We start from the raw sequence: 15,603 nt of genomic DNA on the forward strand, positions 1-15,603 counted from the left end.
ATTTGTGATCATTAAAATATCACTTGTTCTGCATTCCAGAAATTCCTGAATAAATTTTACCTGTCAAAATGAGTGATCTGCGTGGCTGCATTGGCTAAAAATAACATTACTATTCAATAATGAGGGTGATAGGTATAGGGCTGGTCCACACATATTGATGTTTGTTGTCATTTATTGATCTTAATGCTTTTAGTTTAATTAAAATATTTTGATTTTGATTAGAAAATTATGAATAGAATGAAGTATCTTTGTAAGAGCACCAACCTGTATGCATGCGATCTCAACCCCCATTACTGTAATGGTTTGGCTTTACCCCTTTGTTTACAATGATGTGGTTGGGCATACCATATTGGAATTTGGGGGTGATAGGCTTGTCAGTATTTGTTCTCTGCTTTGGCTTGTACCAGAGGTTTGGTTTGGCTTTTGTTGTAAATTTTAATTTCATACTGACATGAACTATGACTTGGGGATAAGACGATGTGACACATCCTGGTCTAAATTTAGAATTTGATAACAATGGCATATGTCAAATTCCTGATGACTTTAATTTCAGAATTTCATTTTCATCTCATTGTTGTATCTATGTTTTTGATCACATTAATTTAGATCTGTACAAATTGTTGGAAAATGACTGGTTCAACCTCTCTACCGTACCTAATGTTATTGTTCTGAATGTGAACGAGCACAATTTACAAAGCCAGACATGAGAGCTCTCATAAAAATTATTTGCTTCCTACACTACTTTTTGGTAGAAGTTCATATGTTTATCAAAATTCTATCTAAAATCCATCTGCAATCAACTGTATTTTCTGCTTGTACTCTGCATCTGCCATGCTTCATTAGCATATAGACTGGTGCCAGCCAATCAGAAGATGGATATTGGCTTTATACAACCGTGATAGCATCCAATCTATTGTTGCATTATAATGGCCTTGTGATGCTGCATTTGACTGCATATGACATGTCAAGTCTATTATTGACAATCTCTGTATGCAAAGTGTATCATCAATATTCCATGCATAAAAATATCATTGATTAGGTCAGTATATTGATGGCTATGTGAAAATATCAGTGCTAAATTAATGATACAGGATGATTGGAGCATGCAAGAGCTCCGAGAGGAAATCCATTTTTTAAATGTTTCATGCCAGATATACTTTCAATATACTTTTATGTTATTATAGTAGTGGGTGCCACACAATTTTGACCAGTTCACACCCAATATACACTACAAGTACCTCATGCACATGCCACGAACTGGTCAAAATTTTGTGGTATTTCCTTCGTACATTCCAGTGTCCTTTAGCTTGATACTAACTTGTCTTGTTGAGAACAGACAGCTGAAAGTCTTGCTAGAATTGAACAGCAAGATACCAGACAAATGTTTTGTCAATTATTTAAAGAGTTGCCATTTCTTAAATGTAATATTTCACGAGACGTACACCAGCAATGTATCAACTCTGGTTCATTTCTGAAGTTGATTCTTTCTGTTCTGTAATTTTAGACTCATGCATCATTGTCTTCTAAAGAAATTGAGAAGAAACCAGCAATATATATATTTCTACTCCAACAGATCAACACAATTGCAACTGAATAGATAGAGACAACACAATATCTCCTCCTTTCTCATTCGAAATGTATTCTTTTCATAAGCCTACAAATCAAATCCTGCATTTTCTAATGCCATCGGCAGACTAACGTACCTGTACAATAATGTAAAAAAAGGCTAAAAATATATTTCTTGAATATTATTACACTTTAACAGCCTGGGTGAATATAATTTGAAATACCAAATTGGTTGCAGTGCCCAACAAATAGTGTCTTCTTTGTCATGACCATACGACATACATATGGTTTTCGATAATTGGACAAACAGATGTCTCTTCTTGGTTTTACAACACAGAACACACAAATTTTGAACTTTTTCAAAACCTTTCTCGACATACAGGTTTGAATGTACATGCAGTTTTGTTATGAGAATTTCTTAGGTTATGGATTCAATAAGCAAATATTAGGATTTATCATGAAGGCTCAAGTCAATGAAACATCAAACACTGTCACTTCCCACAAGATCTCTATACTTACACACACACACACACACACACACACACACACACACACACATATATATATATATATATATATATTATATATATATATATATATTATGAAAGTTCATTGCAAGTATTGCTGGCAGAGTGCTCGATGGTACGAATCCAGAGCAAAATAGTGTAGTGTTAACGGGAACTAAGGCAGTTTCAAGGTAGGCGTCGTATTACTGGTCAGTTTCATGTAGGTAGAACCTACACTCATCAGATACTGTAGCCTATTGAACAAGAACGCGGTGCTCAACAGAAAATATGCGTTGTACTGGACTGAATATGCAAATGAGCCTGAAGGGTCATTTGCATATTCAGTCCAGTACAACGCATATTCAGTCCAGTACAACGCCTGTGTGTACAGGCTCATTTGCATATTCAGTCCAGTACAACGCATATTTTCTGTTGAGCACCGCGTTCTTGTTCAATAGGCTACGGTATCTGATGAGTGTAGGTTCTACCTACACGAAACTGACCAGTAATACAACGCCTACCTTGAAACTGCCTTAGTTCCCGTTAACACTACACTATATATATATATATATATATATATATATATATATATATATATATATATATATATATATATATATATATATATATATATATATATATAGATTATATATATATATATATGGTATATATATATATGTATGTGTATATATATATATATATATGTATATATATATATGGTATATATATATATATGTGTATATATATATATATGTTATTATATATATATATATGTATATATATATATATATATATATGTATATATATATATATATATATATATATATATATATATATATATATATTGTATATATGTCTATGTGTACTGGGTATGTACTGTATGTGTGTGTGTATAGATAGATAGATAGATAGAGACACAAGTGTGTGTATGTGGATATTGATATATAAATTATTCATATGCATCTACGTTAATGACGACATATTAATGATTTTGAGGAACAAAGTAGTCACACATAGCGATGTGATTACACACTTAGTAGCTTTCAGAGATCCTTTTACAGGGCATTGACTGATGTTGCAAGGAAGAATAATCTTTCATGTCCTGTGGCTTGGAGCATGCTCACCACTGTGTTGGACAAACCTGGTTGCTAACTAACTTGCATTGTGATACCTGGAACATGATCAGAACGACCCAATGACCCTATTCCCCACGGCAAAATGCCTGGAATTAATGTGTTGTCTGGTACCCGGTACATCCACGGGTCACTTGACAATTTCTTTTGGATAAAAGTGGTAAACATTACCTGACTTTGACACATACACTGATCCAAGATTACTGAAAACACTGGTTGATCCTTGATTTAACTCTGGGCATGTAAAGTGATCTCAAACAACCAAAGATTTGAATTCCAGGGCAAAAGTTTCTTATTCACCTTTGGTGGCAACTTGCTACAATATATCATTTTAAAATTCCTGGAAGAAATGGTACTTTTTCATGAATTTTGTTTGATACGAGAATCCAGATACTTCTTATATTGTTTGACATGTTGAAAGATAATGAATGGGTGATCATATATATATTCGATCCCCGCTTTAGACAAATTAAATGAAACCATCGCAAAAAATAAATTAATGATCATGACCAATTCATTTTCGTGATGGTTTCATTTATTGTGTCTAAAATTGGGGTCGAATATATGCATGGTCACCCATTCATTATCTTTCAACATGTCAAACAATGTAGTATCTCGTATCAAACAAAATTCATGAAAAATGGCCGACTTTGTCTACCCCTTCCTGGCAAAGTATGCCTATATATTGTATTAGAGTCGCTGGGTGTTTACTGGATCATAGGGGTCAAAGGAGGGATGGAAATAAATATGGTATAGAATGATTTTAATAAAATCTATTTATGATTTGAATTAAAGCCCCATTAACTGTATCTTTATGCATTTTTTAATGAGATGATTTGATATCATGCGCAATTTATGTAAAAATTCTTACAAAGTGTTACCACAGAACATTTTCCAAGCTTGGTGAATGCACAACATAGATTTAAATTTTTAACACAACCAATAATTTTCAATCAGAAGTCATACATGGTCATTGTAAGCTAGCAGACAAAAACTTAGCATTTAACCTGATTCCATTTCAAATGAGTGAAATAGTGACATTTTAGATAACTTAATAACAGGAATAAAAAATATTTCCCCGAAGATTGGATGATATTTTTTGGTGAATAAAATACAGCTTATAGAACTGTAATAAAGTAGACGTAAGCTAGCTGCTACAGATATGCAATGCTAATTTGTGATAAAAATTTTAATTATTCAAAGGATCGACAGATAACACATGAAAATTATTTATGAGGCCTATTGTTTCAGTATTGCAGCTGTATTGCCTTATACAGGATATACTGTGATGTACTAAGGTCAAATTTGATGGGCAAGAAGGGTATATATTTAATATTGCATGTGATTCAATCTACAAGCATGGACGTATAGTTAAAATGCCAGGGATAAGACCTTCAAATGACAGAGCCAGGTGCTTACAATGGCCATGCCTTGGACAACTCAAGTGGTGGTATCAGCTTTGCACATGGCGGCTTGGCTATGCCTTGTTGGACAATTGCAGGGGTGGTATAGGCTTTGCACACAGGCTTTGGACACAGTTAGGTCTTCATAAAATCCATTGCATGCTCCTCTCAGGGATTAAAGTTGGTGTCGTTTTTGATGAAGACAGTACAATGAGCAAATGGAAAGTTTTCTTATTCTAGAAAAGCATTTATTTTAGATAACAAGAAGCTATACTAATATTAGTCTTTTCTGGTTGTCCACTTCTCAATCAATTGAGATATCCCATTACAGGACAAAGTAATCATTTATAACATAAATGAGCAAAGACAAGTGTCTTGCTCAAGGGTACAACATCATCCTGGAAAATTCACCATCCTCTGATAGTGAGTTTGTTATTCTTGCCACAGTCCCTCATCTACAGAGGAACTGTGCTCTTAGCAAAATGGGTCTCAAACTCACAATTGTTTGATTGTGAGTCCAGTACCCAACCAACTAGCAATGATGTCTGCCAAAGTGTTCATAAAAATGCAATTGAATACATTCTATCCAGTCTCTGGATAAACTCTTGATCTTTGTGGAAAGTGCATTTACTCTGTCTGGGTTTATTATCGGACACTCTGCAACACCCACTTCTCCGATCCGCCTGTGATTGTCTTGAACAAATAAACAAAATACCGGGGTATTCACAAATGGATCTAAAAAGAGTATTCAATACATTGTTATATTTCTGACATTGCATTCTGTAGCAACACACAGAGTATACTGTTCTGTTACATGTTTACAATGTAAGGTCCATATTTTTTAAAAACAGCATATTGAAAGGCATGTCTATTATGCAGTCCCAGTTTCCACGTTAGCACAGAAAAGTTTTGAATTGTATATCAATGGCCGAAAATAAAAAAAAACAAAACGAAAAGAATTGAATTACATTGGTATTAATAAAGTGATTACCAGACGCTAAACTGCACTATATTCAATTTATAAGGTTTTCTATCTCGTAGAATCTCTGGCGTCCAGACTATAGCCTACAGGTTAGCTGCAAGCTTAATTTTTGTATTTTTTGTCACAAACACATAAACAAAATGACAGAATCTGTGATCATTGTTTGTCGGTGACACTTCGCTGTTCTGTTTGAAAAGAGGGTGAAATAGGGCAATTTGTCAGTACATACACGATAAGCCATAGCGACCTGTTGGCTGGTGCCAGTATTTCATGTACACCACTCAGCCAATTACTAATACAGCAGCATAGGCCGTCCCCACAGCACTCCGAAACAACTTGTTCGTTGTTGTGTGCATGGCTTCAGTGGACGCTGGTAAACTTCTACCCGCCGCCATACGAGAAAATGAACGTTGGCAACGATTGCCACACTCATCAAGTTGATGTTGACAAAGAATTACAGTATCTCTGTTGGAGTTACGTGTACTTGCCATTCAGACTTGTTGAACCACGGTCCATGGCCAATTCCCCACGCAGTCGTCCCCATACGGCTTGATGCTTGCAATGTGCCTGGGTTTCAGGTTGTACATGACACTCGTAGCTCTTTGGTTAAAGTTTTGATAATTCATCAACTGAATGGGTCGTAATGTCTGATACACTTGGCATAGAGCGAACATAAAAAGCAAAACTTACCGAGTTTGGCTTTCCCAGGGCGAGACATCGACGTTCACGTTCCACAGTTATGCCTCGACAGGTATTGATGGTGATGATCTGAGTGGGATTGACCGATAGTCGTGGCGTCATATATGTAAATAAATATTGGACGTTGGTAACCACAAGAGGGCGCTAGCAAAACGAGCCCTGACGCATATTCGTGTAGAGTCGAGTGCAGTCAGTGAGTATAGAATAGGATAATGTTAAAATGTACACGTATAAACGTTTAACTCTTGAAGCGAATGTACAGAGACTTGCTTCCCTTCTTTTGACTTACGGGATTAATTCTCTTATGTTTCTTTCGAGGAATTTCTTGTGTTTCTTTCGAGGAATTGCTTTCCTACACAAGGAACTTCCTTGAACTCTCCTGCGTACTTGTCCTGACTCATTCGGGATAGGCAGGAACAACCCGCGGATGAACTTCCCGTATGTACAGCGTCTTGTAAGACTTTCCATATATTCGAAATCGCAGTGCCGAGGAACATCCGTTTCGAAAATACATATTTTATGTATCCGTCTCGGACAAATGTTTTGTGCCGACGCAACGACTCCCGCACACAGGCGCTCCTTAGTTGGGTAGTCTGCTGAGTGGATCGATTTTCGGATCGAATAATTGATTCCGTAGTCGATATGCCCGCCACTGCAACCTAAATACTCATTTAGGTTGCAGTGGCGGGCATATCGACTACGGAATCAATTATTCGATCCGAAAATCGATCCACTTAGCAGACTACCCAACTGAGGAGCGCCTGTGCTCCCGCACATGTTTTTGATTCGATCCTGAAGCAGGAAGACTGTTCTTCAAATTTCAATCCCACCTACCGATTTTCTCCGTGTGTTAAGATACATAACCCTTTCTGTTTGCATGCCCACATTTTAGACATACATAGCGACATACGTGAAGTGGAATCGTGCAGATAAGCATGTGTGTGTATGTGTGCGTAACGCATCTCAGAAAGAATAATAATAATAATAATATATATATATATATATATATATATATATATATATATATATATATATATATATATATATATATATATATATATAATTATATATAATCCCATGGTATTTTTCTCTGTTTGACGTCATCGTATACGAGTGTTTTTTGCGGAGCCGTAAATGTCAATATCAATAGATTTTCAGTACCCCTCCACTCGGGGGTTAAAGTTCGATTGCAGCAACGACATTGGTATTGGCTTCACGATTGTCTGTTTGGCTTTTTCGTATTTTCGTGTCTTTACAATGTCAGTTTGACGTTTCTTGATATTTGTGGACTGCATAGACTCGGGTTCTATAGGCTATGTGCACTGTTTTGCCATGATGCACTTTGGATACCGAAGAAGACAGTGAGTCCTTGTGAACAATATTACTTCGTTCGATTTTTCAGACCTACTGCCTTATATATTCAGTCTGAGCTTAAACTGAGAAAAAAATTGTTGAAAATCACTTTTCTATCTAAATTACCAAAGTGCAGAGCGAGGTGCTGCGACACCGTAGATAGTCTGCGTTACTCTGGAGAGTTTTCTCAGGACACAAAGAGTCAGCTGTGTGAGGGGGCTTTGCTACCCTCCGACCGTCCACACTGAAGCTGCGGCACTCGCCCCAGCACGAGTGAATGTTTCAGTCAGGGAGCTGCAAATTAGTATAGGATAAAGCCCGAGTACGAGGGCTCTTCTGGTATATAAAGTCAAACCCAACGATAAAATGTCGAGGCCGCAGGCCGAGACATTTCATCGTAGGGTTGGACTTTATATACCAGAAGAGCCCGAGTATGAGGGTTTTATCCGACTTGAAAACTATCGCCCCTAACTGATATATTTTCGTTTTCAATGTGTTTACGTCAACCGTCCCCTTTGTCAATGTAACATGTTTAGGATATAAATTAAACTTTTATTTGTGAAATAACCTTCCAATGTAATGGAACATCCTATAAATGCCCTAGGGCACATTATATAAATGCCCTAGGGCACAGCAGATTTTGTGTTGCAGCTGGTTTCCGCTGTGTTACCAAATTTGAATATTAAAACGTACCAGGTGTCTACAGAATATGACATGTTCACTTTTGATTGGACAGTGCTTTACTACGGCGCTGTCATTCGTTTCTGGAATTTGGTGACCAAGGCTTTACGAGTAAATAAAACACCCTGAATTGAGCACTCTGATTGGTCAGTCAACAGTAGATAGTTTTTAATTAAAATAATCAACATGGCTCGCTGTGAGACCGACACTTATGTAAAATCTCTCACTTTCCTTTTCCCACAATGTAGCTGTTGACGAGTTGCTCACATTTCGAATGAAAACCTTTAAACAGTTTTGTAGATTTTCTCATCAAGAAGAAAACAGTACTGCACTCTTTTAGCAAAACATTCACCCAGAAAACAGTGGAAAATCACCTGAATGTTTTGCTGATATTCTTCAAGACCAAAAACCACCGGGCATGATATGCATGACACTATTCAAGCCAAGCGAACTTGTATAGTTGGTGACCTGGGTTGACCTCTGCGTCAATCACCGTTTCTGGACTTGGACTTTTGTTTTGAATAGGGATGTATTTGAAGTACTAAGCTACAAGTAAGACCTAAAATAGGTATACCTTATGCTAGAACTTTTCCATAGTATACATGGGCAGATATTCTCAATATGGGTGGCTCCTACCCTTCGAAATGGAATTATTTTCAGTCACGGTTACGTTCACCACCCCACAGGTTTAAATTTCGCTAATAGCCGCAACATATGCAATGTTTGTTTGTTTGTTTTTTCACATTTTTTCATATTTTCGTATTTTTGCAACGTCAGGTTAAACTTTTCTTGATATATGTTCATTATCATGGCGTGCGCTTTGAGTACCCGCAACGGCAGTCCTTCATGTTGTACTTGAGTTCGTGTTTTTTCAGTCTTGCAATCTTGCTTGTTCAGCATGAGCTTAACTTGTGAAAGATTTGTTGGACAATCACTTTCTGATCCTATCGAAGTGCACAACGAGGCAATGGAAGACCGTATATAGTCTGCATTACTCGAGAGAGTAAACACAAAGATTCAGCCGTTTGCGGGCGCTACGCGACCTCTTTCAGTCTTCTCTGGAGCACTTAGAGCTGAAATAAATGAAATGAAGGCGACATGTTATAAGGCCAAAGCTTATGTAAATTCTCTCACTTATATTTTCCCGAAATATAGTCACTGAGTTTGTCATATTTTCAATAAAAACATCTAAACTGTTCGGTAGACTTTTATATATTCTAAAAGTAAACATCACAACGTTCTTTTAGCAAAACATTCAGCCATAAAACAACATCCATGGCCAGAAGTCGGGATTTTTTCATTTTAGACATTTTTACATTTTAGTAGTGCATGTTTGACATGTTAGGTCGGAACTAACGTGACCAAAAAAGCCAATCGTGCAAACCTATCGTGTATCGTGCACGCCTAACGTGTACGGACCTATTAAACGTGTCTAAAATGTCTAACGTGCATGTCATTTTAGGTTTTCATCATGAGTCAAAATCTATCATGCCAATCGTGCAAACCTATCGTGTATCGTGCACACCTAACGTGTACGGACCTAACGTGTCTAAAATGTCTAACGTGTATATCATGACTGTACCATTCAACTTATCTGGAGACCCTAAAATGACATACACGTTAGACATTTTAGACACATTAGATCCGTACTCGTTAGGTATATGTACGATACACGATAAGTTTGCACGATTGGCATGATAGACTTTGACTCGTGGACAACCTAAAATGACATACACGTTAGACATTTTAGACACGTTAGCTCCGTAAATCTTAGGTCGGCACGTTATACGATATGTCTCTAACTCTATCATGCCAATCGTGCAAACCTATCTTGTATCGTGCAGACCTAACGTGTACGGACCTAACGTGTCTAAAATGTCTAACGTGTATGTCATTTTAGGTTTTTATCATGAGTCAAAATCTATCATGCCAATCGTGCAAACCTATCGTGTATCGTGCAAACCTAACGCATTCAATTGTTTCTCTCCTGGATGGGCGTCGCAGTCAGTGATTTTGTCACCAACACATGAGGGCGCTGGCAAGTGTTTGTGAGCGTGACCCTCGCTCCATGACCCATGATTGCATCCGGAAAAAGTATCACTCTTTCAGTGTTCGTGATCGCGAAAAGCTCATTGATTTCGAAGGTAAGTGACAAAGTTATTCATTGTATTGTAAGCTTATGGGGTTAATGATCTAGCCACCGTCTAGCCCTGGATGTATTGGCAGTTGTGGGACGGGCTGCCGTTTTACATTCGGACGCTCATGTGGGACCCATTATGATGCCACAGGTGCTCCTTAGCTGGGTAGTCTGCTAAGTAGATCGATTTTCGGATCGATCTATTGATCCCGTAGTCGATATGCCCGCCACTGCAACCTAAATACTCACAAGGTGTGCAACACAATCACTCAAAAAATACACCACCCGATTTGTCAACTGGCCGTGCGCTCGCACAAAACATTCAGAACTACACTCCCATATACCTTGTTTGATCACAAAATCACGCCAATGAACGTGTTACTTGCGTCATCTTGAAGAAATCGGCCGTGTTTTGAGACCAAGCGGGGTGAAATGCAGCCTGCAGAACGATTCTACCATATGATGTAATTTTTTCCACTGCTGATTGGCTAATCAACGGCCAAAACGAAGGTCACTGCAAGACGTCACTGGTGAAGTACAGTTGAACCAATCAGCAGTGGAAAAAACTACGTCATATGGTAGAATCGTTCTGCAGACCGCATTTCACTACGCTTGGTCTCAAAACACGGCCGATTTCTTCAAGATGACGCGAGTAACACATTCATCTGCGTGATTTTTGAGGAGATGGTTAAATTAGCATAATTAGTCATGTTGACTAATTAATTACAAGATGTGTGTATATGAGAGATGAACGTCCTTGTAATGGGGTGTAAAATAAATAAAGAGTCAAGAGGCTAGGTTAGGCTAGAAAGTAATTTCTTTTTATTTCCTACGATCAGTCAGAGCGTGAAGAAAGGGAGAAGAACTGATAGAGAAAACTGAGAAAAACTCAATAATAAGCTTATTAATAGTGTTTGGGCCGCCTGTGGCCCATCTAGGAGAGGAACAATTAACTGCGACGCAGACTTTGAATGCGGAGACATATGTGAGAGAAAAACAATTGAATGCGACGCAGACTTTGAATGCGGAGACATATGTGAGAGAAAAACATTTGATTGCGACGCAGACTTTGAATGCGGAGACATATGTGAGAGAAAAACATTTGATTGCGACGCAGACTTTGAATGCGGAGACATAAGCTTATGTGAGAGAAAAACATTTGATTGCGAGGCAGACTTTGAATGCGGAGACATATATATGTGAGAGAAAAACATTTGATTGCGACGCAGACTTTGAATGCGGAGACATATGTGAGAGAAAAACAATTGATTGCGACGCAGACTTTGAATGCGGAGACATATGTGAGAGAAAAACAATTGAATGCGACGCAGACTTTGAATGCGGAGAACAGGTAGTTTTGGGCCACCGTAGTACAGTGATTTTATCGAGTGCTACCATGCAGAATAAAATACTAATAAAATACTAATAAAATACTAACTTGGATTTAGTGATATCAATTTATTTCATAATTGTGATAATTTCTAATGATTACGAAAATAATATCATATTTTTAGACAATTCACTCCTGGTTCGCCTGTGGCTGTATTCGTTAGATTGCTAAGCTGCGACTACGCCCTAGACAAGGTATTCATTACATTTGGACTATTTCACATCACACATGGTGAATGTTTTCAACATGGGTGGCGACTACCCTTCGATATCCAATGATTTTCCATACCCCCTCCCTCACATGTTTAAAGTTCGCTCATTGACGCAAAATTTGCAATTTTAAGACATTTGTTTCTTTGTTCGTTTTATCACATTTTCGTTTGCTCACACACAGTATTTTTTTTGACAGAGGAGCTTAAAATGCACAAATGCATATAGCGGAGGTCTAGCAGGTAAGAGTAATTTTTCTACAATATGTTTTATTTGATGATATGGGTATATGACTTAGCATGATTATTTATAGAGTATCACTTGGAGAGAAAACAAAGTTAGCCAGTAAAAATTTCAAGATGGCCACCATAGCTACCATTGCTGCCAAATGACGACAAAACATACGGAATTCTGATTGGAAGTTGGAAGTTTATTTTCAATTAAAATTATCACAAAAAGTAAATCTTGTGTATCGAAGATCAATTCAAGTTCAAGGTGATTGCGTGATGATGGTAACGTTAAACCAATGTATGTACATTTTTAACGCTCAAATAGCAAATTGCAACAAAACTAATTAACATGTTTGCCTTACACATGAAAACTGAATACAACAATAACGTACAGTATATTCTGTAAAGAATTTCAAAATTGTGAATTAAAATTAAATGTAATGCACAATAATTAATATCCACACGAGGAAGCAGCTGACTGAATGTTTTGTATCATACATAAAAGCAAAATAAATAAGTCACATGCAAACAGCCATGCCATTAAAATGTGCATCTGTTATAGCAATCCCAAATAAACCTCATTTTTTACAAATAATTTCTATGTTCAGAATATCGAGGACGGCTGAGTTAATGACAAAGTTGGACGAATTTCAAAACGTCATAAGGCACATGGAAGCAAAATCTGCATAGGTAAATTGAAACGATTTACAAAAGAAACATTGAAAAATTTTACTTTGCTTATTTTGTCAATTTTAATAATATTCTTTTTTCTTGTTTAAATATTCACAGTTAAGTCAGATTACAGCATGTGGACAAATAGATATTTTCAAACCGTGTAGTAATTTTGGAGTAAAATTCAATTGCAAGTAACCAAGACTGGATATGATCTTTTTAGATGTAAAAGTAGATGAACAGAAGAGATATTTAGAAAATATTATTTCCCGATGATTAATTTTCAATTCGTGCTTCGTCGTCACTAAAATTCAAATTAACAAATGTATATCTGGCATACTCTTCGACAAGCATGGGCATAGACTGTGATATTCAGAAATATTCAAAAGTAGGTAACTAAATCGTGATAAAACTTGCAATAAACAGCCAAATGTATATCCTTGCGTCCCCCTCGCTGTCTTTCTCCCGTACTCCATTGATGAAATTATCTGCACACAGTTAAAGTTTACTTTCGACATAGATCGCCAGTTCTTTACTGACTTAACACTATCGGTTATGTAGTTTGTACAACTGTTTTGTTTAAAAATTGCATATATTAGATGTAAGAAATTATTCAATTGTAAACTACTCTTCACGATTCGCCACCAACAAACCTCACCTCAAGATTTTACAAAGCATTATCCCTGTAGCACCGCCACAAAAATATCAAAATAGCTACTGTACAAAATGTTTCCTACCTGCAGGAAACAGAGGCAATGGCAAGTGTTTGTATTATGGGAACCCATAGATGTGCAACACTGTCTACTACTGCAACGCCAGAGCATTTTGAAAATATTGGACCAGTGCAATGTCGAGCATTTTACAGAACGGGTTTGAAGCTACACTTATATAGCACATCGTAAAATGTACTTTAACAGTTGAATAGCGGGATGGTGGTATACCTATTTATTATAACATCTAAACTGATGGAAAATATGGCGGGAATTAGGGAGAATGTTAAGCATTTTTCAAATTCAGTATGGGACTCAGTCTTTTTTCCTTTGAGGAGAATCTAATTTTTGTTTTAGTATGCCCTCAACGGTCTGGCCAAGCGAGGCCTAGAGACACACATACACTGCATACAAAAACTTGCCTACGCAAGTTCATTTTAACTAGTTCTGTGTTCACAAATAACAGGTATTATGGGAGTAAAACAGGTTGAACTACAAAGTTCAGGAGTAGTGAAGGGAACTTGAAAATAATTAACGTGTCTAGGTGAATCTGAAGACATTTTGGTTCCTTTCCGAGAAAGACACGAAGCGAGGGCGAAACATACTTTCATACATTCTTTGAAGTTGATGTTTTCGTGATAATATATTAAAATTGCTATATAATGTATACAATTAACATACTTTCATTGTAGAATGCAATTGCGTTTTTATGAGCAGTCTACCTACCTACCCAGTATTTGAGAACACAGCTTGATCTTAAATAATAGGATTATAGAGGGAAGGTTGTCAGTTGAAGACATGCTGCGGGAGGTTCTGATAAGTATACTGAAGTTTCTAGATCTGCTGCTATTTTTTTTGCTCATGATAAATATTTTTGAGGAGTTTACTGAAAAGGCAACTGCTTTTGTATCCTGAGTGTACAGATATTTAGTACGATATGCATCATGATTTTACTATAGTTTGATGATAAAAAACTTTAAATATACTCCCTCTTCACATTTTAAATCATTGGGTCATTCTGCTTCAACTTAACACCTCACCTTAAGAATTATATAAAATTTACTTTAGAAAATGTGAGAATATAATTTTAAAATAGGTCATTCAATATGTACAAGAAACAAAGTAATTTTGACTGATGTTTCTTAACGTTAGAATCTGATTTAGAAAAGTTGTGAGATGAAAGTTTCACAGGTTTCACCCACACGGAAGACGTAACTTATATTTGAATTATTCGACTGTTCACTCAGCAGTTGTTAAAAATTGAACAACACTCTGAAGAGATGTTTCTAATACCACGAGACACTCTCTCCTTTCATCGTTCAAGCTTAAAGTGAACGAAAGTTAAATTCACCATTCAGAAAATCAGACAGGCCCACCAGTACCGATACCACTGTCGCCTTCGTATCCGCCATTGTATTTGCTGCCAGGATGTGGACTACCATTGGACACCCTTCCATCAGAAATAGTAGCGACTCTCGGTGGATCAAGCGGGTCCCTGTCATCGGTGTTCACGTCGTACGAATCCTCTGAAAATGAGTTCGAGTTACTGTTGCGCATTTTCCAGTTGTCATGACCCGGATGACGACCCCCGTGTTTCGAAGACGATCTCCGCATGAAGAAGACAATGAGTATAACGACTCCAAATATGATGACTAAACCGACGACGATGATGATGAGAGCCATCATCCATGGCTCGTTCACACCTGAACTTCCTGATGACTGGCCTGTACTTCCAGAAGCTGTAGACAAATGCAAGAAGATCATAATAAGAGAACCGTGTTAGTGTCGGCATGTAATATCATGCATACACGAAACGTTATCTTTTATTAACTGCTGAAAAATAAAGATTAAAGTTATATTTCGACATACATGTACGACAAAAATAATTGCAATTATTGAAACTTTACTACGCTGTGTTTGCAGCATGCAAGA

At 37.1% G+C, this 15,603-nt stretch overlaps 2 protein-coding genes across 30 annotated transcripts in view; both read right to left on the reverse strand.

Annotated features, from left to right (window-relative positions):
- The window catches only part of LOC139134059 (uncharacterized), a 51,475-nt gene extending 44,740 nt beyond the window's left edge, over positions 1–6,735 (reverse strand). Inside the window, exon 1 of the mRNA XM_070700929.1 lies at positions 6,281–6,735. The gene's annotated coding sequence lies outside the window, so the exon portion shown is untranslated. The remainder of the gene's footprint in view (positions 1–6,280) is intronic.
- A 5,733-nt stretch (positions 6,736–12,468) lies between these two features.
- LOC139134060 (neurogenic locus notch homolog protein 1-like) overlaps positions 12,469–15,603 on the reverse strand; it is a 93,070-nt gene continuing 89,935 nt past the window's right edge. For all 29 annotated transcript variants that reach the window (XM_070700936.1, XM_070700935.1, XM_070700934.1 and 26 more), the window contains one exon: positions 12,469–15,410. In XM_070700936.1, coding sequence (XP_070557037.1) covers positions 15,034–15,410 — 377 coding nt within the window. In that variant the 3' untranslated portion in view covers positions 12,469–15,033. The remainder of the gene's footprint in view (positions 15,411–15,603) is intronic.

The sequence above is a fragment of the Ptychodera flava genome, chromosome 5 (genome assembly GCF_041260155.1).
Source record: "Ptychodera flava strain L36383 chromosome 5, AS_Pfla_20210202, whole genome shotgun sequence".
Taxonomy (NCBI): Eukaryota; Metazoa; Hemichordata; class Enteropneusta; family Ptychoderidae; genus Ptychodera; species Ptychodera flava.